The sequence below is a fragment of the Chaetura pelagica genome, unplaced genomic scaffold (assembly GCF_000747805.2).
Source record: "Chaetura pelagica isolate M959 unplaced genomic scaffold, ChaPel_1.0 scaffold158, whole genome shotgun sequence".
NCBI classification, from domain to species: domain Eukaryota; kingdom Metazoa; phylum Chordata; class Aves; order Apodiformes; family Apodidae; genus Chaetura; species Chaetura pelagica.
Window position 1 is genome coordinate 231,667 of NW_009954182.1, and position 20,773 is coordinate 252,439.

The window sequence follows — 20,773 nt, forward strand, 5'->3', positions numbered from 1 at the left end:
GTCTGGACAATGACCTGTCTTGCACGCTCCACCAGTTTGCAGACAATACCTAACTGAGGAGAACTATTGCTGTACTGTAGAGCAGGGCTGCCACTCAGGGGGACAGCCTTGGCAGGCCAAGGAAATGGGCTTCCCTCTCAGTAACAGATGCTGGCAACAGAACTGGTATGAAAATATGACTCCACCAGAAGCTGGAGGTGATGTTTATGAACAAGGTGGCTTAGAAGAAATCTGACTGAGAGGGCTCTTAATTTCATGACCTACTAATGTACATTTCTTCCTTCCATTTCACCAGTGATGAAATCTAAAGGCAAAATCTTTTATTGACAACAAGTGTATGGAATGTGTCTGGTCATTGGCATTTTTAACAGAGGAATCTTGGCTGTATTGAACAGAATTCAGAAAAGAAATTAAAGTTGCTAAAGCTATTGGAAATTCCTCAGCATCGAGTGACAAGAGCCAACAAACACCTGCAGCCAGGTTGTCGTAATGGCAATTGCATGGGAACTTGAACTGCAGCCACCCCTCCTGACGTGCCTTCAAGGGCTCTCAAGGTTTACTGCAGACGTAGTAATCTTACACATACATCATTTGTTCCTCCCTACCCCACTCACAAGGAACCATCTTTGGACTGGTAAACATGGCACTCTACTTAGCCTTGGTGAGGCAGCACCTCAAGCATTGCGTGCAGGTTTGGGCACTGCAGGATAGGAAGGACATGGACACACTGGAGAGGGTGCAGAGGGACCTTGACAGGCTGGAGAGGTGGCCAGTGCCAACCTCATGGGGTTCAACAAGGCCAAGTGCAGGGTCCTGCCCCTGGGTCAGCACAACCCAAGGCACAGATCCAGGCTGGAGAGCAGCTCTGAGGAGAAGGACTTGGGGTGGGAGGAGATGAGAAGCTGGACATGAGCCCCAGAGAGGGCTGGAGCCCAGAGACCAATTGTGTCCTGGGCTGCATCCAAAGAAGTGTGGCCAGCAGGGCCAGGGGGGATCCTGCCCCTCTGCTCTGCTCTGGGCAGACCCCACCTGGAGTAATTTGTCCAGCTCTGGAGCCCTCAGCACAGGAGAGACATGGAGCTGTTGGAGAGGGTCCAGAGAAGAGAAGATGATGGGAGGGCTGGAGCAGCTCTGCTCTGGAGCCAGGCTGAGGGAGTTGGGGTGTTGAGCCTGGAGAAGAGAAGGCTCCAGGGAGACCTTGGAGCAGCTTCCAGTGCCTGAAGGGACTCCAGGAAAGCTGGGGAGGGGCTTTTCACCAGAGGGCAGTGATAAGACAAGGAGTGATGGTTTTAAACTGACAGAGGGGAGATTGAGGTTAGAAATTAGGAAGAAATTCTTCACTCTAAGGGTAGTGAGGAACTGGAATGGGTTGCCCAGTGAGGTTGTTGATGCCCCATCCCTGGAGGTTTTTAAGGACAGGTTGGACGAGAAGAAGTGTCTTAACTTATCTGTGTGCCTGATATTGCAAGCGCCTCACTGGAGAGGCAGTTAGAAATCATGCAACCCTCATATACCTTCTGTGAAATGCATTTGTGGAGTCTTGACTGTGATCCCCAGAGCACTAGTAGCATGGTAAATATAGACATTGATCTCTGTGCCATGGCAGCCTCCTTCTTGCAGCTCAGAGGCTTTGAGGCATTATTTATCTTTCATTTATGATCTCTAGCTAGTGTTTTCATATGCCAGTTTCATATCACTGTTTTTTCTAAGATGAGTTCCTGAAGCTTTGTATCAAATATTTACCAGCATTGAGGATGGTGTCATATTAGACCATGTGCCTTTTAAATTAGCCTATAATAATGCCAGCCTCCTAAGGCAGTGACCAAAACACTCTGCTGAGAAGCCTGTTTTTAAACAATGTCACTCCCCAGATACTGAAGTACATGGTTTCACCTGCTGAAGTAATTTTATTGTGCATAAACCATCTACTACTTATTAGAGAACAGACTTGACCCTGTGTCTTCTGCTTTCTAGGTGTGTTCTAACTACTGGACTGAACTGTAAGGGTCTTGCTCTCCTTCCCCTCTTCCCAGCTTCATTTGTAAGTATACAAAGAGGGCAAAATTTTCTTGCTAGGAACCATCGTAGCGTTGGGGATAGTCAGACAGCTCATGATCCAGGATTTATGGGAAGAATATTGTGTAGAAAGTTTCCAGATCCTATGATCCTTGTATTCAATTTGGGATGTTGTGGTCTGGATGGGTGAACAACCTGATAACAAGCAGGGTACTGGAGGGGGCTGTCCTAGGGTCTATCCCATTTAACATCTCTATCGATGGCCTGGAGGAGATTATAAGAGTGCACCTGTGTCTGCAGATGACTTGGAGTTGGGGGGTTTAGTGCCTACACTCAGAGACAAAGTCACTGTTCAGAATGACCTAGATGGACTGGAGAAAGGCTCTAACAGGAACCTTATGAAATTCAGCAAGGATAAATGCAAAATCCTGTGCCAGGGAAGGAAGAATCATTTGCAGTGATCCAGGCTGAGGACTGCCTGGCTTGCCACTAGTTCTACTGTACAGGATGTGAGGGTCTAGGCAGACAGCAAGCTGAACAGGAGCCAGCACTGTGCCCTGGCAACAAAGAAGGCTGTATTAACAGATGCATAGCTAAAAAATCAAGGAAAGTATTTACCTCGCTCTACTCAACTCTTGTTAAACCACATCTTGAATACCGTGTCCAGTTTTGAGTCTCAGTAAAATAAAGACATACCTAAGCCAGAGTGAGGTCAATGGATGAATACCAGAATGGTCAGGAGACTGGAGAACTTGCCTCAGGAATGCAGAGGAACAAGCAAGGCCCAGCTGTTCACTCTGGAGAACAGAATGCTGTGAGGGAAACTGACAGCAGCTCCCTCAGGACCTGTGCAGAAGTGATTGGTGGGAGACTGAGAGACAATAGATATAAGTTGAAAAAAGAGAGGTTCAAACTGGATAGAAGGAAAATCTTTTTACCATGAGGACAGTCAAGGACTGGAACAAATTACCTAGAGACTGGGTGCATCCTCCTCCTTGGAAGGCTGAAGAAAACCTTGAGTAACTTAGTCTGACAACTGGCCCTGCTTTGAGCAAGATTTAGGACTAGCAACCTCCTGAGCTTCCTTCCTTCCTGAATTACTCTAATTCTATGTATGCGTGTCCCCAGATATCAGCAAGGACTGAAATACTTGCTATCGTTGCCTCTATCAGTATTTCTAATTAGATGTTGGCATCAGCTGCTCCAAGGTTCCGATTTCAAGGTTAAAACCAGGCATGAGGCCACCTGAAGAACACTGTGGAAAAGCTCCCTAAGTGAAATGTAGGCAAAAATTCAGCATCATTTGAACAGCCAAGTGACAGCCTTGCTGCCAAGTTTTTGCAGGAACACTATGACCCAGGGGCTCACTGCTATCATGCCATCCTGACACAAGGTAGGAAGAGAATCAGTAGTTCTTAATGGACCTGGCTGAAGGCAAGCCCTGCCTCAAGCAGCAAGAAGCCATATGATGGGAGGGCCACCCTATAGCTCTAAGCAGAGACTGGTACAAAGCAGGAGGCAAAAGCACTATGCTGGCCAGTATGCTGGAGGAGAGGCAGAGAAACTGTCTTTGGTTCTTTTATTCAAGTCCCTGAGGAACCCAGACCTTCCTTCTGGGCTCTGACTGTGACCGTGATATTGTTGGCTTGGTTTGTCCTTTATCCACTCGCCCTAGTTGAGTCTTTTTTTCATTGTTTTCAAGCTGTAAAACAGATATATTTGTGCAGTGTGTGACACTCTCCCTGTACACTGGGCTCCTCAGGTCACAGGCCTGTGCCAGACAAGCACAGTAGACAAAGGGGTACAGAAAGCACAGGGTGCAGGCAGAATGGAGAGCAACAAAAGAGGATCTGGGTAAAAAGAGGGAAACTTCAGAGATAACCAAAACTTTGCCTGTAGTGAGAAAAAAAGGTCTGCAGAAATCCTATGACTTTTGGAATTAAATGCTCTTCTGGCTGTGACTGTGTCCCCAGTTAAATTGTTGGGGCACAGGCAAGGATTCCTGAGGGTACCAGGGGATGTCACATCTTGGGCACTCTCACACTACTGCTTATGCCGTATGGCTGCAGAAAACTTTCCAGAGTGCTCTTTGCTTTGGGAGTCAGCCACTGCTGGCAGTGCTGCTGGATCATCTAAAAGCAGTGTTGTCTTGCTATGTCCATGTCAAATGGAAAGGCTCCTCCAAACCCTTGTACAGCTGATAGAGGATGCAAAGAGTGTGATGTGGACCCAAGAGCATAAGGCTTGTCTTTAAACATTGGCTCTTTAAATACCTGAGCTCAATGGCTGACTGAAATCCTGGTGTGGAACACTGCTGTTGAGGAAGACTTGTATCACCCAGAACCATGATGAAAAAGATTATTCTTAAAATAACACAGACTGTGTCCTCTGGAGAGGAATTGCCTGTTTGTCTGTCTCCTTTAGAAGATGCCAATGTTCTGGAATATGAAATATCCTATGTTAAGTCAGGAGACCTTCCCCCAGTATCCACAACTTGTTCTTGGTGTGACAAGGCCCTGCAGAATCCTGGAGTTAGATTTCTTCAAATTCATGTAGTGACACAGTCCCCTGCAGCAGATCCAATGAGACTGTATTTCCCGTTGTTCTAGCAGAGGTGGTTATACCAACCTTTTGTGATGCCTACATGCCTAAGCTACCAGCAGACCAACACTGGCAGTGCCATCCCATCTGTCCCACAATGGTAGAATGTGTGAGTGGCCAGGACACAGGGATGGCAGCCCAGAAAGGAGCCTGGAGCTCTGAGTTTTACATGACCTCATCAGACAGGTTATGTCTATAACAGCAAACGAAATCATTCCAGGGCCCGGTCTCAGGTGTTAGAACTCAGGTGTCTGCACTAGTTAATGGTTCATGCCTTCCCAGGATGGCATGTTCCCAGGCAATGCAAAAGAACAGTTCAGGAGTGAGTGCAGGAGAGAGAACCACCACTGCCAGTGGGCACTGTGGACATGCTCTGGAAGCAGACTGTGTGGACATGTGGTGGCCAGGTAGTGCCACCACCAAAATCTCTTCAGCTGGACTGAGCTAGATCAGCTCATTCATGGGAGCTGAGAGGAGCTGTGTCCTAAACAGAGCAGCCTTAGTGGCCCTTGGTGTGTACTGTGAGAGAGAAGACTAGAATTCTGTGACCTACACAACTGCTCTACCAGATTCTGCAGCATGTGGGTGGTCCTGGGGTATTACTTTATGGTCCTCAGTACTCAGCAGAAGCATCAGCAATAGGAAGAAGCTGCGTGACTGTGCAGTAAATGGAAGGGAGAGGCTGAAGAGCTGCAAAAGACCTGGGCTCTGGTGGAGTGTGCTGGGATGGCCACAGTAGTGGATGGTGGAGATGAATTTGGGCAGGCTGAGAGATAGAAAGGTTGTCAGAAGGATGATAGGATAGATCTTTTAAAGAAATGCATGTTGCTCATAACCATGTCACTTCTGCTGTAAACTGCCCAGAGGCTCTAAAAGGTTTAATGAAATCTGGTCTGCACCACTTGGTGTGCTGTCCTGTCCAAGGCTTCAACCAAGACCTCCATCTGCCAGCTTTCCACCTGCCAAATGGGGAAATAATCCTAGAGGCAGAGAAGTGCACATTAGAGGCAACCTGCTCCACTCTTCACAGCCCCAAAGGAGGGTCCTGACATTGTCCTTAAAGACTTCCAGAGACAGGAATGTCACATGTACCCCAATGACCTTAATTACTAAGAAAGTTTTCCTTGATTTGTCACTTCATTCTCTCCTTTCTAACTTCATTTCTTGGCACTAGGAATGCCAAGGAGTGAACCTTGTGTTTATTTTTTGAGGTGGAATCATTCCACATGGGCACTAAACATATTTTCATGTTTCAGTTTATGCATGCAAAAAAATAAAATAACAGAAATGTAAGATTGAGGTAGTTTTAAATATTTTCATGCTATTTATTTTATAGTAGTTCTGCACCGGCTAGTCTAGTCATGATAAAATGGGTAAAAATTCTTTCTAATAAATTGTCTTCTTTTTACAGTTCACCAAAAGCATAGCTCAAATGCAGTGTTTGTGAAATAGCCACAGAACTTACAGACACACTATGCCTTCCATTCCCTGCTGCTTCTGAAAAAGGGACAGGTTTTATCACTATCAAATGGATAGGAGATATACCATAGACATCAGATCCTGTTCACCAGAAATTTTCTCAGCCTACATAAGTTGTTAATAATATACAGCAGAAATACTGATGCCCTGAAGATATGCACACATTTTCCTCCCATCAGGTGACAAAGGCATGATAGGTGTGTCATCCCATCACACAAACTCAGCTCTCTGATTCACACTCCTTCACTTATTACAAAGCTTATTTCATGTGTTGATGTCACATACACCAACGATCACTGCAGAGACCATAGCCAAGTTCTGTTATGGGACACAGAATTCTAGGCAGAAAGTACCAAACAGGCAAGAAGTTACCAGTTACATGCAGAGCAAGGGGCAGCAGCAGAGATGGCAAGATTTAATCTATACCTTAGGAGTAAAAGCACAAACAGATTCCAAGTAGACTGCTAGGTCAGTAAAACAACAGGAGAGGCTCAAGATGAACACTTTTTGAAATGTATTAGTTTTTGGAAAGCCTGTTTAAATTCTTCATTAAAAGCTGTATAAATGACTGGATTGATCAATGAGTTTAAGTAACCTAACCATGTAAAAAAGTCCAGTAGGATGGGATGAATCCAACAAGCATCTTGGCAGATTGGAAGGACTAGGGACATGACAAAAAAAGGCAGCCAGCAGAAAATGAAAGCTCCCAGAATAATGCCTAAAGTTTTTGTGGCTTTCCTTTCTCTTGCAGCAGAAATTCTTTTCCTTTCCAGGACACTATCCGCAAGTTTAATTTTAACATGATTGATAAATATTGGAGATCCACCTGAATGGGAATGCCCTTCATGAAGGCTAGCATTAATGGAGCAGAGGGAAGACCCAGCAGAGCCAGTAATCAGATGTGCAGTAGTAAAATGTTTCCCATATAATGAGAGTGGCTTCAGAATCCTGGATCGAGCTGCTACATAAATTCTACTGTATAATATAAGGAGGAGCACAGTTGGAATGTAGAAAGCTCCACAAGTAGAATAAATTGTGTAGGAAATTTGATCTGTGTTCACAGTACATTTTGCAATTTCTTCATGAACTTTCACTTGCCTCCAGAAAAATGGTGGCACAGAAATACTAATAGATATCATCCAGACCACAGCAATCATGAGCACTGCTCTGCCAGTGGTCCGGCGTTTGGCGTATTCCAGAGCATCTGTGATAGCCCAGTATCTGTCCAGTGCAATAACACAGAGGTGCAGGATGGAGGCTGTGCAGCACGTGATGTCTGATGATAACCAGATATCACACAACATTTGGCCAAAGGCCCAAGTGTGGGTAACAGTGTAAGCAATACTGATGGGCATTACTAGGACAGACACTAAAAGATCTGTCACTGCCAAGGAGCCAATGAGGTAATTTGCAGGTGTGTGGAGCTTTCTAGTCAGAAAAATTGTAATAACAACAAAAACATTTGCAAGGATCGTTGCTAAAGTTATAACAGACAGAAGGACTGACAGTGAAATCCTCAACCCCAGTAGTGTCCTTTCATCCAAACCTAGTGATGTTTCAGTGAAATTTAATGACTTATTTGCTGAGCTCTGGAGAGAGAATTCTGCTGAATGGTTATAGTGAGTCATCCTCTGCTATGATTTCACTTTCCACTGTAACCTTTCCGTGACGATGAAGAAAGGTGCTTATTTTTTTGGCTGAAATAGAGGTTTTCATACTAGAGTCCAACACTGAAGAAATACTAAGTTGTTGAAAACTTCAGCTTACATAGCAGGTGAGGTACTCCCCTAAGCTAGATTTTCCATCACATCATATAATGACATCATTGTTAAATCAAGATGTTAACATAATCCACCAGAGAGGTATTGTAAGTATTTGGAATATGTTTTTCATTTTCATCTTGCAGATGATTAAATAATTCTTTATTAGCTTTTCTTCATGCCTCCTTTCGTCTGCAAAGCTGATAAATCAATACTGAAGATTCGGAGGCCAAAATAGAAATATCTGGGCATGTAATTGCTGTCCCTGTGCTTGAGACAGAGCTATCCTCAAGAGGATGTTCCCTTCCTCCCTAATAGCTGGGTGTCAAGGTTTTGGTACTTATAAGGGACACTTTAGTAGTAGAGTACACAAGATATAAACCAATACTGTCTGGATTCTTTTTGTACGCGGAATTTCTGCCAGATTTCTAAAACAAGACCTCATTTTGAGAAGTGCAGAGCTCTGTTTTAATTTATTCCTCCGGACCATTCAGGTTTTCTCTTCAACATTCAGCCTTCAAATGCTGAGATCAGCTATTGGGTCCTAGAATTCAATGTGTTGTTGCTGAAACTCACAGCATGTTCCAAGTACTGAGACATTCCTGATCATTCACATGGTGAATGATTGCAATGATTTGTGCAGTAGTTACTCCTTCAAAAGAGGAAGAATAGGCTGCTTGAGGGGATCTGGAAAAAGAAAGCAAATATTTTAGTCCAGAATGATGATACAAGAGTTACGGAGGTTGGGGTATCACAGTAGACAATCTACAGGCTTTCCATACTTTTCTTTAGATTCACTTAGTGTAACGAGAAATCTTTACAAACCTGAAGAAGTCCTGAGACAGATTTTCTTGAAACCTTTCACTCAGATCCACCCACAAGTACCAGAATGTCAGTCCAAGCTTTCTTGAAGGAAATCCTAAATAGGGTAATGAGTGGCACGCTGGGAAGGCAAAGAAGAGATGCTGAACTTCTCCAAGAAGATAATCACCAGGCCAGCCTCCTCCCCACCATCAAGGAGAAATCCCTCTGTCAGTCACAACTGGTACAGTTTTGTGCCTTCTGACACAGAACTGAGAGTCACTTAGTTAGGAATTTCTGGAGCAAAAGCATAATATATTCTACGTGAAACACTAACACTTTCGTGTTAAGCAGCCTCTCCTGAGCTCCTGAATCCTAACAGAAGAAATGACATTTTCAGTCTCACATGTTTTATTTTTTTGCTAAATATCCACCTTCTTTGAGTCAAATATTTTTAGAGAAAAATATTTTTCCAGGAACACTGACGTCACTTCCTAATCACCACTTTTGTGACGCTGAGGAAAGGTTCAACTTATAACAACTTTTGAACGTAAAAATGGCCATAGTGACCAAAGTCCCTCAGATCCAGTCGCCTGCCTCTGACAATGACCCACATGTTCACCCTGTTGCCTTTTTCTGACACTTCCCCAACTCTGATACATTCTTTTTGAGACAGAGGGGCCAGAACCACAGTGTTCAGGGTGTGTGTACACCATAGATTTGTACTGCAGTATATCAGTATTTTCTGTTTGTTTCTCAATTTCTTTCCTAATACTTATGGAGATTTAGTTCACTTTTTAAATCATCACTTAGCATCAACCTGACATTTCCACAGACCAGTCCCAAATAATATATTTCCAAAGCCATGAATGGTAACATCAGCATTTTTCCCTGTTTGCTTACTTTTTGCATCTAACTGTACTGTGTCCTTCTCCCACTTTCTAACTAAAGATCTTTGCAGCTCTGCACAGTTGGTCCTTGTCTCTATTACCCTGAAGAGCTTTGTTTCATCAGCAGATGTCATCACCCCACTATTCATGTACTTTCCAGATCACTCAATATATACAGTAGCCTGAGCCTTCTTTATTCACCTCCTTTCAGAGACTCTGGCAGAGGGCCTTGTCAAAAGTCTCTAGAGAGTCCTAGTAATTATATCACTTGGACTTCACCCAATCCATCAGTTTTTCTTAATTACTTCAACCAATTTGTGAGGCATAATTTCCCTTTACAAAGCCAGTTTGAATGTTCCCCATAACACCACAATTACTATGTGTACTATTGTTTATTATAATATAACCCTTTCTCCTCACTCTTCTTTCAGAAGGTCTCTGTCTGGGAAACACGAGGGGAGAGGAGGCACAAAGGAGGAGTCTACAGCTCTTGCAAGAGATGCTGAGGAGACTTTGAGCATTGCTGGAGCAATAGCTTCCCCTCTCCATTAACAAATACAGAAAGGAGGGAAATTAATACAGTGGAAAATGATAAAGAGGAATGGAATATTGTTGTCAAAAACCCAGAGGAAAAAGAGACTTCCCTCAAAACCTAGGGTGCACTTCCAGAACCATTTTGCAGTTCTGCAGACTGAAGGAGAAAAACAACCCATGCAAGGTAAGTTACCAGAACTGACTGAGGCATCTCCCCAATGAGAATAGGCTGAGAGAGCTGGGACTGTTTAGCCTGGAGGAGAGAAGGCTGAGGGGAGACCTTATCAATGTATACAAGTATCTAAAGGGTGGGTGCAGGAGGATGAAGAAGCCAGACTCTGCTCAGTAGTTCCCAGGGACAGGACGAGGGGCAATGGAACATGGGAACAAGCTGGAACATGGGAAGTGCCATTGAAATATGAGGAAAAACTTCTTTACTCTGAGGGTGACAGAGCCCTGGGACAGGCTGCCCAGGGGGGTTGTGGAGTCTCCATCTCTGGAGATATTCAGAAGCCCCTGGATGCAGCCCTGTGCTCCAGGGGCTCCTGCTTTAGCAGGGAGGCTGGACTGGATGATCTCTAGAGGTCCCTTCCAACTCTGACAATTCTGTGATTCCATGAAAAGAAGCATGGCCAGCAGATTCAGGGAGGTGATTCTCCCACTTTACTGGGCTCTTGTGAGGTCTCACATGGAGTCTTCAACATAAGAAGTACATGGAGCTCCTGAAGTGAGTCCAAATGAGGCCACAGAGTTGATACAAGCTCTGCTTTGGAAACAGGCTGGAAAAGTTGGAGGTGTTCAGCCTGGAGAAGAGAAGGCTCCAGGGAGACCTTAGAGCACCTTCCAGTGCCTGAAGGGGCTCCAGGAAAGCTGGGGAGGGACTTGGGACAAGGGCAGGGAGGGATGAGATGATGGGGAAGGGCTTTAAAGTGGAAGAGGAAAGATTTAGTTTAGACATTAGGAATAAATTATTCACTATGGGGGTGGTGAGAGCCTGGCCCAGGTTACCCAGGGAAGCTGTGGCTGCCCCATCCCTGGCAGTGTTGAAAGGCAGGTTCGATGGGGCTTGGAGCATCCTGGGCTGGTGGGAGGTGTCCCTACCCATGCAGGGGGGTTGGAACTGGATGATCTTTAAGGTCTCTTCCAACTCAAACCTCTCTATGATTCTATGATAATTCCTGCCAACTGGCTAGGAACAGACATCAAGCTTATGGTTAAGCATTTGCACAGGAATTCTAAGCAGAGGGTGAACAACGCTGCTGAAACCACTGCACTTTGGATCTTGAGTTGCATTGAACTCTTTAGCTGTCTGATAGTGAAGAGTTGTTGTTCACCTTGGCCAGAAATAAGAGTTTCACTTGTTAAACATCCTCTGAATTCTCTTTAGTGAGCAGGGATGCTGAAGTTAATCTAGTTTCTCAGAGAAATTTCCTTTATCTTCTCTGGGTTGTTTTTTTTCCCCACACCTTTACCATCCCTTTAACTCCCTGACTCAGTAATAGCTCAATTCAGAGCTGACACTTTTGGAGTCTAAGAAACCTCTTTACCTGAACACTGGGCTGATCACACATCCTATGCAGAAGAAAATCTAAACCAAGAACACCAGACAGGCTGATTAATAATACTAAAGACAATGGCTGTCTTACTTAAAAAGTAAACCCTGGTCCGATCTTGATCTCAGTTGCTCAGAAAAGTTGTATCGAGGCTTTCCCACATATTGCAGTTATTCAGTATTAGAACAATTAGAGCAATGTGAAATAAATGAAGTGTACTTCACCCACCTACCTGTGTATGAACAAGCCTGGCAGCCCTATTGCTTCCAACCACTTTTGGTCACTCTGGGACAAAAATAAAAAGCTGATGTGAAACATGGCATTTGCAGTCAAATGAACTAGTCTAGACTTGAACTGAATTATTAGTCTTCAATACACCAGTAAACAGGACAGCCTGACACTGGGAGAATATCTTACTGAAGCTAAATAAGGCCTCAACAGATACCGAGTCACTGAATTTATTTTTATAAGTAAATGAGGTTTTCCTGTGATGTGATGAATGAAAGTTACTTTCAAAAGTAACTCCAGATCAGGTTTCTAAACCCCATGAGAGTCATCTTGTAGGATTTCTACTGGAGTCCTCAAACTCTTAGGTAGTGTATATCCTTAAGCTTAATAAAATCCTGTATTGTGCAGACAAAGTCTCCTTTGATTTTGAGACTTTCAACAAGAAATAATGTACCTCCTTGAGCAGCTCTTACCCATTTGGGCTGGCAGGGTGGCATCCATCAGAGGTGTATCAATAATTGTGCTGGGCAGTGAGATGTTATTATTTACTGGTTTCAGATTAATACAAAAGAGAGCTCGTGGGCCTGACAGAATTTCTGTTTCCTACTTAGAGCTTTGTCCTGGACGTTCACTGTGCTGACATGAAAATATATTCTCCATGTGCCAGATTCTGACCAGGGGCTATAGACTTACGCAGAATAATTAATCAAAATAATACTTCCCTGACAAGCAGTAAAGTGTCACTACACAGTATAATCTATGGAACTGTAAAATATACATGTACAATTAAAAAAAAAACTACACAGAAATTAACACAGTGTAGTGTCTAACCAGAACTATAATCCACTTGGTTAGAAGTTCTTGGCTGGTTCTGTGGGCAAACCTGGCAGGCAGTGCTCCTCTTGGGGATGTGTACAAGCTCAGATAGGACAGTCATAGAAGTTGCTTAAAATCTATAGTCCCTCTATTGCAATGACTTGTGCATCTGCTTAATGATATCACTTCATATACTATAGATAACCATGACACTCAGTGGACTACTGAAAACACAAAGTTCCATGCTTATATACATGTTTAGGAACCAGGGACTCTGAATCTACTTTTAGAAGTTTCTTTCCATGCACTTACCTGTGATGCCTGTTTCAGAGACTCCGTTACTTACCTTGTGTAAGTTGATGATCACTACATTGGTAGAATTAAAAAAATATTAGTGATCAGACTCCAGTAGGAATTAGTATATAAGGATGTAATGAACTTTATTTACCATATAGCTGAAATAAATTTCAGTTGTTACCTATTATTTGAGAAAATATTCTGAATAGAGAGAAATTATTTTCCTGTTTAAAAAAAAAAAAAAAAAAAAGAGAAAAAATTGTTTGCTTGAACTGTGACCACTGAAGAAAAACAACATTAAATCCCAAGCAGTTACTAGATTAAGTCAGGTATAGGTCATACATATAATTGCATATTAAGGAAAAGAGAATACAAATGTGTAGACATATACATCTTGAAACACTTAGAGCCCAGAAGAAAAAAGAGGCCATCTGGGATGTTCAGCTGAGAGCAACCACCCAATGGGACATCTTGCCTTGGCAGGGTTTAGCTGATCTCCAGAGCATGAGGAGTAATGAGTAGAACCTGATTATATCATTACCTCTGGACAATATTCTTATCTTCAGTGTGTGCAGTTTGCAGTCCAGGTAATCCTGGACCATCAGCTCTGGTGTCTGAAGTTACTTTTGTGGTGCTGAAGGAATCATGGAATGTCAGGTTGGAAGGGACCGCAGGGATCATCTGGTCCAACCTTTGGAGGTAGTACCATAGTTGGTATGAGGTGGCTCAGCACCCTGTCAAGCTGAGACTTCAAGCTGTCCAATGTGGGGGAATCCACCACTTCCTTTGGGAGACTCTTCCAATGTTGGACTGTCCTTATGGTGAAAATTTTACCTCTTGTGTCCAATTGGAATCTCCCCAGGAGCAACTTGTACCCATGACCCCCATGTCTTTTCCATGTGATTCCTTGTAAACAGGGAGTCTCCGTCTTCTTGGTAGCCCCCCTTGAAGTACAGGAACATGATGATGAGGTCTCCCCTGAGCCTTCTTTTCTCCAGGCTGAACAAGCCCAGTTTTCCCAGCCTCTCTTCACATGGCAGACAGTGTGATTCCTCTGGCCTCCCACCAGGTTTTCACCCACACTTCTCGGATGGAAATACTCTCAGACAGGTTGCCTGCATCAGCACTGTCCTTCACCCATCACTTCATGGTGTCCTTGGCCATGGGACGTGGGTATTTTTTTCAGTTCAAATTGCCTGAAATCAGTGGAAGGAGATGCCACAGCCTCGCAGAGCGAGATTTTCACAGCATGGCAGGTGTGAGGTCCAGTGCACAGCCTGGGGCAAACTGCAGGGTTGTGTGCTTGCAGCAGAGCTCACCACAAGAGCAGGCAGCAACAACCAAAGAGCAAAGTAGGACAAACCTGTCCTTGCTTTGTCCACACTGTCCCCAGAGTGGTGTGCAGGTTTGGCAGTTGAGGGAGGATGAGGCAAACTTAGGCTCATGCAGTGAGGATTATGAGAAACTGAGGCACAGAGTCCCTGGAGTGAAGATATTTGATAGTGATGACAACCACAGCAATCAGCACAGACACCAGGGTCTCTTCTGTAGCCAGTGGGGAGAGAAGAGCATCTCCTAACTGCAGGAGCACCAGAAACTAGGACGACCCTCTGCAGCTGCCTCTCTCCTGCACCCCAGATGTATCTGTATTCATCAAAAATAAGGCAAGATCACTTCATCAGATGAATGAGCATTTAAATGGGGAGAAAATGTTAGACCACATAGTGCTATTTAACTTAGCAGAAAGCTCAGTTTACAGTCTGGAAGGTGGAAAGAGAACCTGCTTTAACTGTTGGTGATGACCACTGGGACTGCTTCACAGTTCTGGGGCCTTATTTAAAGCCTGGTATTTCTTTTGAAAAGATTCTCTGTGTTCCATCTCTGGGCTTACACTGACACAGCAAGGTCAAGGCATCAGTGGAGGGTCTCCAGTGTGGTGAAGTTGGAGGAGAAACTAAGAACCAAATTCTGACAAGGTAGGTGTGTGACATTGTGTGACACTGACAGCTCGTTACAATAGGGTGGGCTCTGCAGACATGGAACTGCAGCCCTGCATGGAGAGACACCACCAAGCATTTCCAAAGATACTCAGTTCAGAGTGTACACAAAGTCATAACACATTTCTGGAGCATACCTAGCATCTCTGGAGAACAGGGTGATCCTTGCAGACAGCAATTCTATTGTGCAGCTGAATGCTTGGCTGCAAAGAGAGCTTTGGTGCACCCCTGCAGATCTGGTCTGAGGTAAATAGTAGGGCAGGGGCAGTCCTCATGATCAATACAAGCTGGGGGATGATGTGATAGAGAGCAGCCCTGTGGAAAGGGACTTGGGGATACTGGTGGACAAAAAGCTGGGACATGAGCAAACAAAATGTGCACTTGCAGCCCAGAAAGCCAACTGTGTCCTGGGCTGCATCAAAAGCAGCATGACCAGCAGGTCAAGGGGAGGTGATTCTGCCTCTTGTGAGGCCACACCTGGAATACTGTGTCCAGCTCTGGAGTCCTCAACACAAGAGGGACACAGACTTGTTGGAACAGGTCCAGAGAAGGGTCACAAACAGTATCAGAGGGCTGCAGCACCTCTCCTGTGAAGACAGGCTGAGAGAGCTGGGATTGTTCAGCCCAGAGAGGAGGAGGCTCCTGGGAGACCTTATAGTGGCCCTCCAGTACCTGAAGGGCTCCAGAAAAGCTGGGGAGGGGCTTTCACAAGGACATGGAGCAATAGGACAAGGGGCAATGGCCTTAAACTATAGCAGGGTAGATTTAGATTGGATATCAGGAAGAAGTTCTTTATTATGAGAGTGGTGAAGCACTGGAACAGGTTACCCAGAGAGGTGGTGGAGGCCCCATCCCTGGAGACACTCAAGGTCAGGCTTGACAAAGCTCTGAGCAACCTGATCTAGTTTAAAAGATCCCTGTGCGCTGCAAGTGGGCTGGACTAAATGACCTTTAAAGGTCCTTTCCAACCCCACACATTCTATGATTCTATGATTTTGATTCTATGATTCTATTGTGCTGAAACGTTGACCAGTAATAAAGCTACTACCTGTGTGGGCTGACAAACACCAGATGGCACTAACAGGACCCATAGCTTCCAAAAATACATTTCATGGAACTCAAAAGAGGGAGAAATTTTTGCATCAGTTCCTGCGTATTTGGGAAATTGACTTAAGTATCCAGCATAAAAGTATCTGTGGGGTCCAACTTGGAGACAAGGATCCTGTTCAAACATCAGAAAATACATTTAGAATAAGCTGAGCTGATCTGCCAGTCCATACACAGTCATCAAATCAGGGTGAAGCTTCTGGGATAAAAACAAGGCAATGTCATAGTGTATTGCACTGAAAAATTAGATTCACAGAACAGGTAAAGACTACATAAAAGTAAAAAATTTGTTAGATCTGTAAAATGTAATGTGAGTAGGTTTGCATGCATCAGTATAAAGGACTGGGTGTGCTGCAGAAGTAACCATAGTCCTAACCAGATTCCTGTCTTTGGATTTAGCTGCCTGAGAGGAGGTTGTAGGGAGGTGGGAGTTGGGCTCTTCTCTCAAGTGAATCATGACAGAATGAGAGGAAATGGCCTGAAGCGCACTGAACAGGTAAATTATGTTATGATAGGGGGATTTAGGTTATGGTTGCACTTTATGATTTTCAAGGTCCCTTCCAATGATGATTCTATGATTCCATGATTTGTGCCCAATTATTAGTGTGGAACTTCAAGAATTGGCTTAACTGAAGAGAAATGAAGAAAGAAAAAAGAACATAACTCTAGAACGCATAACTTGCAAAGAAAGACAGAAATTCTGAATAATTTCTTTGAAATACTTCTTTGACATAGTATCTTGGGAAAGGCCAAGGCTCAGGAAGGTTTAGAGATTAATTTGCTTTTGAGCTCATCACTGAAGAAGTGAAAGGTCAAGTTCACAGTCACTACATAGTGCTATGTGCAAAGGAAAAAAAATATACAGATTTTATGGTGTGTATGCACTGGATCCTTGTCCTTTAGGTGATAACCAGTATCTTTTCAGAGTTTTTCACTCCATCACAAGCCTAAAACTCTGACTATAGAGATCATTATTTCAGATCTTTATATACATCTTCATAAAATACTGTCATGGTTTAACTCAGGATTGGCAACTAAACAGGTGACAATAATGCTCTCCATCCCCTCCCCTTCCCACCCAGGCAGGGAAAGGAGAGAGAGAATAAGACTTTGCAGATTGAAAACTAACTAGACAGCTTTAATTAAATGTTAATGATAAAAGAAAATATGTACAAATATACAAGTATTTGTGGGAATGTGCAATACCTCTATCATTTCTCCTCACCCCCAGCAACTCCCCACCATCTCCTGAGCTGTGAAGAGTTCTGAAATATCCTGGACCTCTTCAAAGATAGTGGCAGAGCTGACAGGAGCTGAGGGTGGAGTTATGAGAGTCAGGAATGCAGAGGCCTGGGGATCAAAGCAGACAGATTGATGGAGTCCTCCTACTTGGCATGAATGGAAGAGAAGGGAAGAAGGTCTTGACTTCTGTGATCCTTGAATTTATACCCAAGTATGATGCATATATATATGGATGGAATATTTTGGTTAACCAATTTTGCCATCTTGTCTAGTCTACTCCCCACTACAAGAGGGTTGTAGATACAACTGTTCTGCTCCTTTAGTGTCCAAAGCAGCAAATCTGACAAGCAGAGCAAAATGTCCTTGGTCTCTCAGCAGTAACTATAAACATGCCAGTCTTATCACTCCAGTAGCTGGAAAACTTGCTTCTACTTTGAGCAAGTGTGTTGCTTAAAAGATACTTCACTGAGGAAAAAAAAATCAGTAAGAAAAACCCTGGCTTTATCCTGACTCAAACCCTTACAAATTGTTCCAGGGGAGGTTTAAACTGGATGCTAGAAATAATTTCTTTACCTAAAGAGTGGTTGGACACTGGAATGGGCTGCCCAGAGAGGTAGTGGAGTCACCATCCCTGGAAGTGTTTAAAAGATATATAGATGTGGTGCTTAGGGACATGATTTAAACACTGAACAGGTAGATTATGTTATGGCAGGGGATTTAGGTTGTGGTTGAACTTGATGATCTTCAGGGTCCCTTCCAACCAGGATGATTCTATGGAAGTTACAACATTTTGCAAAAGCTATAAATAAGATAGAATAAGCCTGACAGGAAATAATACGTATATGTATCTTGCATAATAAACTAGGATTTAGTTTATTAGAAAAAGGATCCTAGAAAAATCCTAGAAAAGGCTTCCTCATTGCCACCACAAACAGAGAAGAAAAATCATTGAGGGAATCAGTTTAAGATCTGTAATGGGAGCTTGGTCATTTGCTGCCTGGTATGCACGAGCTAATGTGCCACTTGAACTTACAGTTAGCACATTGAAAAGCCAGCAGAATAATCTGGAATAGAAGTGAGTGTCCTCATGTGGTGAGGAGGTGATTTCAACATTGGATACAGAAGCTAAACTAAGAGCCTGCAGAAGTGTCCCTGAGACAAGCTGCCATGTTCCTGGTGGAGAGGAATGAGCACAATTGCTATGCCTGCTTGGTGTTGTGCTCAAGCAAGGATTTCCAGCTGGAAGGACATCACAGTTTTGGGGAGAATCCAAGAGCACCTGCAGGAAGTGACAACCCTCAAGGCCACGAGAGAGCTGTGCAAGGGGTGCAAGGGTCCTCCTTTGCTCCTCTGCTCTCACCCACTGCTGTGTGTGGCAGAGACATTTCATACATCTCAGGGTCCAGCCAGGAAGGACTGAGAGAGGTTCAGTTCTGCAGAGCATAAGGGTAGTTTCATTGGCAGGAGGAAACTGCTCACAGCTTTAGCCTCCTCTCCCTCCTCCCCAGCTCTAGTAGGGCTGTGAGCATGACGGCATGGGGTCCTGAGCTCCTTTGGCCACTGTTTAGTGGGTGCCTCACACAGCAGAGCAGGAAGGGTGAATTCCTCCTACTGCCTGCCAGGTAGGCAGTGAACACACCTGTGAGCACAGAGCAGCCCAGGCAGGTGCATCAGACACACACCCAGCCCTTCTCACACCTCTGTGCATCTGGGCAGTGATTTTCACTTCCTGGCATTTTGCAGGATCCTGATTCTGGATTTTTGCAGGTACCTCTATTAGGAAAATAAATTATTAAAAATTCTTGAGGCTCTGAGTTGAATCCATAAAAGTATGAGTTTGCACCTGGATTTCTCATGTGTTTTGGGAGTAGCAAGGCCACTGTATTACTGACTAGACTGGTTATTCTGATTATTCAAAATGCTTTTGTTATCTCAGGTGTACTTTGCATCAACAACAAACAACTTTTTAGAACTGGAACATTTATCAGAGTACAGAGCTGTAATATTTCCGTTCTAGTTAGTTTGCACTCTCCTGACCTTCTTTTTTTGAGATGCAAATTCTTCTGAACTGAATGTGCTGTTGCACTTCATAAACTGTCCAACTACTTGGGGAAATTACAAACTTCAAATACCCTAAGTACAGTCACTGCTGTTGTGTTAGTCATAATACAATGAACTGTACATTTTCTAAGTTTTTTATTAGGAAAAAAACCCCATTATTTTCTTTGCTCTATTACATTATGTCGATATATCAGTTCTGTTTGCTATAATATTTTCCACATATTATAAAACCATAAATATCAGCACTGTTTTCAACATTCCTCTCCTTGTCCCCAACTTCAGTGATCCTTCACAAAACAGCAAAGTTAATGTGGGATTCATTACAGTCCACTTGGATATCTAAAGCTTAGTCAGAGCTGGTCACCTCTGACAGAGCTGAGCCCTTAGGGCTGAGAATCTCTTCCTTGACTATAAAGGGAGATGGTACAAAAGAATTCATGTTGGTATAGAAATTCACATGGCATAACATTTGTTCACTCCAGCATGCTTCATGCTGCATACCTCAATCTAAAATTATTATTTAAAAAATATAATCATTATACTATAATGTTAATGTTAAACATTTTGTAATAATGTTATTATAATATTTTTTCTTTGATACAGAGAACAGCTTTCTCTATGATAAATGGTACACAAAACATTTCCCATTTTAAATAAGAAACTCTGATAATTGGCAAGAAAATACTGGCAATGTTTAACATCTCTCCCCTCTCCCCACCTTCTATTTTTGCTCAGCTTTCAAGAAAGTATTGATATTTTTTCTCTCGTGCCTTCATAGAATCATAGAATGGTTGAGGTTGGAAGAGACCTTAAAGACCATCAGATTCTAAGCCTCCTCCCACCAGCCCAGGCTGCACAAGCCTCATCCAACCTGCCCTTGAACACCTCCAGGGAGGGGGCATCAACAACCTTCCTGTGCATCCTATTCCAGCACCTCATTGCCTGCATGGTGAATAATTTCTTCCTAATTTCTAACCTCAATCTCCCCTCTGTCAGCTTAAAACCATCACTCCTTGTCCTATCACTGCCCTCTGGTGAAAAGCCCCTCCCCAGCTTTCCTGGAGCCCCTTCAGGCACTGGAAGCTGCTCCAAGGTCTCCCTGGAGCCTTCTCTTCTCCAGGCTCAACACCCCAACTCCCTCAGCCTGGCTCCAGAGCAGAGCTGCTCCAGCCCTCCCATCATCTTCTCTTCTCTGGACCCTCTCCAACAGCTCCATGTCTCTCCTGTGCTGAGGGCTCCAGAGCTGGACAAATTACTCCAGGTGGGGTCTGCCCAGAGCAGAGCAGAGGGGCAGGATCCCCCCTGGCCCTGCTGGCCACACTTCTTTGGATGCAGCCCAGGACACAATTGGTCTCTGGGCTCCAGCCCTCTCTGGAGCTCATGTCCAGCTT

General features: G+C 43.9%; 1 protein-coding gene across 1 annotated transcript; it reads right to left on the reverse strand.

The window, feature by feature from the left end:
- Positions 1-6,587: 6,587 nt before the first annotated feature.
- Positions 6,588-7,724, reverse strand: HTR1D (5-hydroxytryptamine (serotonin) receptor 1D, G protein-coupled). Its single transcript, XM_010002898.1, has one exon. The coding sequence runs from the start codon at positions 7,722-7,724 to the stop codon at positions 6,588-6,590; it is 1,137 nt and encodes a 378-aa protein (XP_010001200.1).
- Positions 7,725-20,773: the final 13,049 nt, after the last annotated feature.

Coding starts and splice junctions, on each gene's coding strand:
- HTR1D (XM_010002898.1), bottom strand. CDS start 7,724: ATGACTCACTATAACCATTCAGCAGAATTCTCTCTCCAGAGCTCAGCA.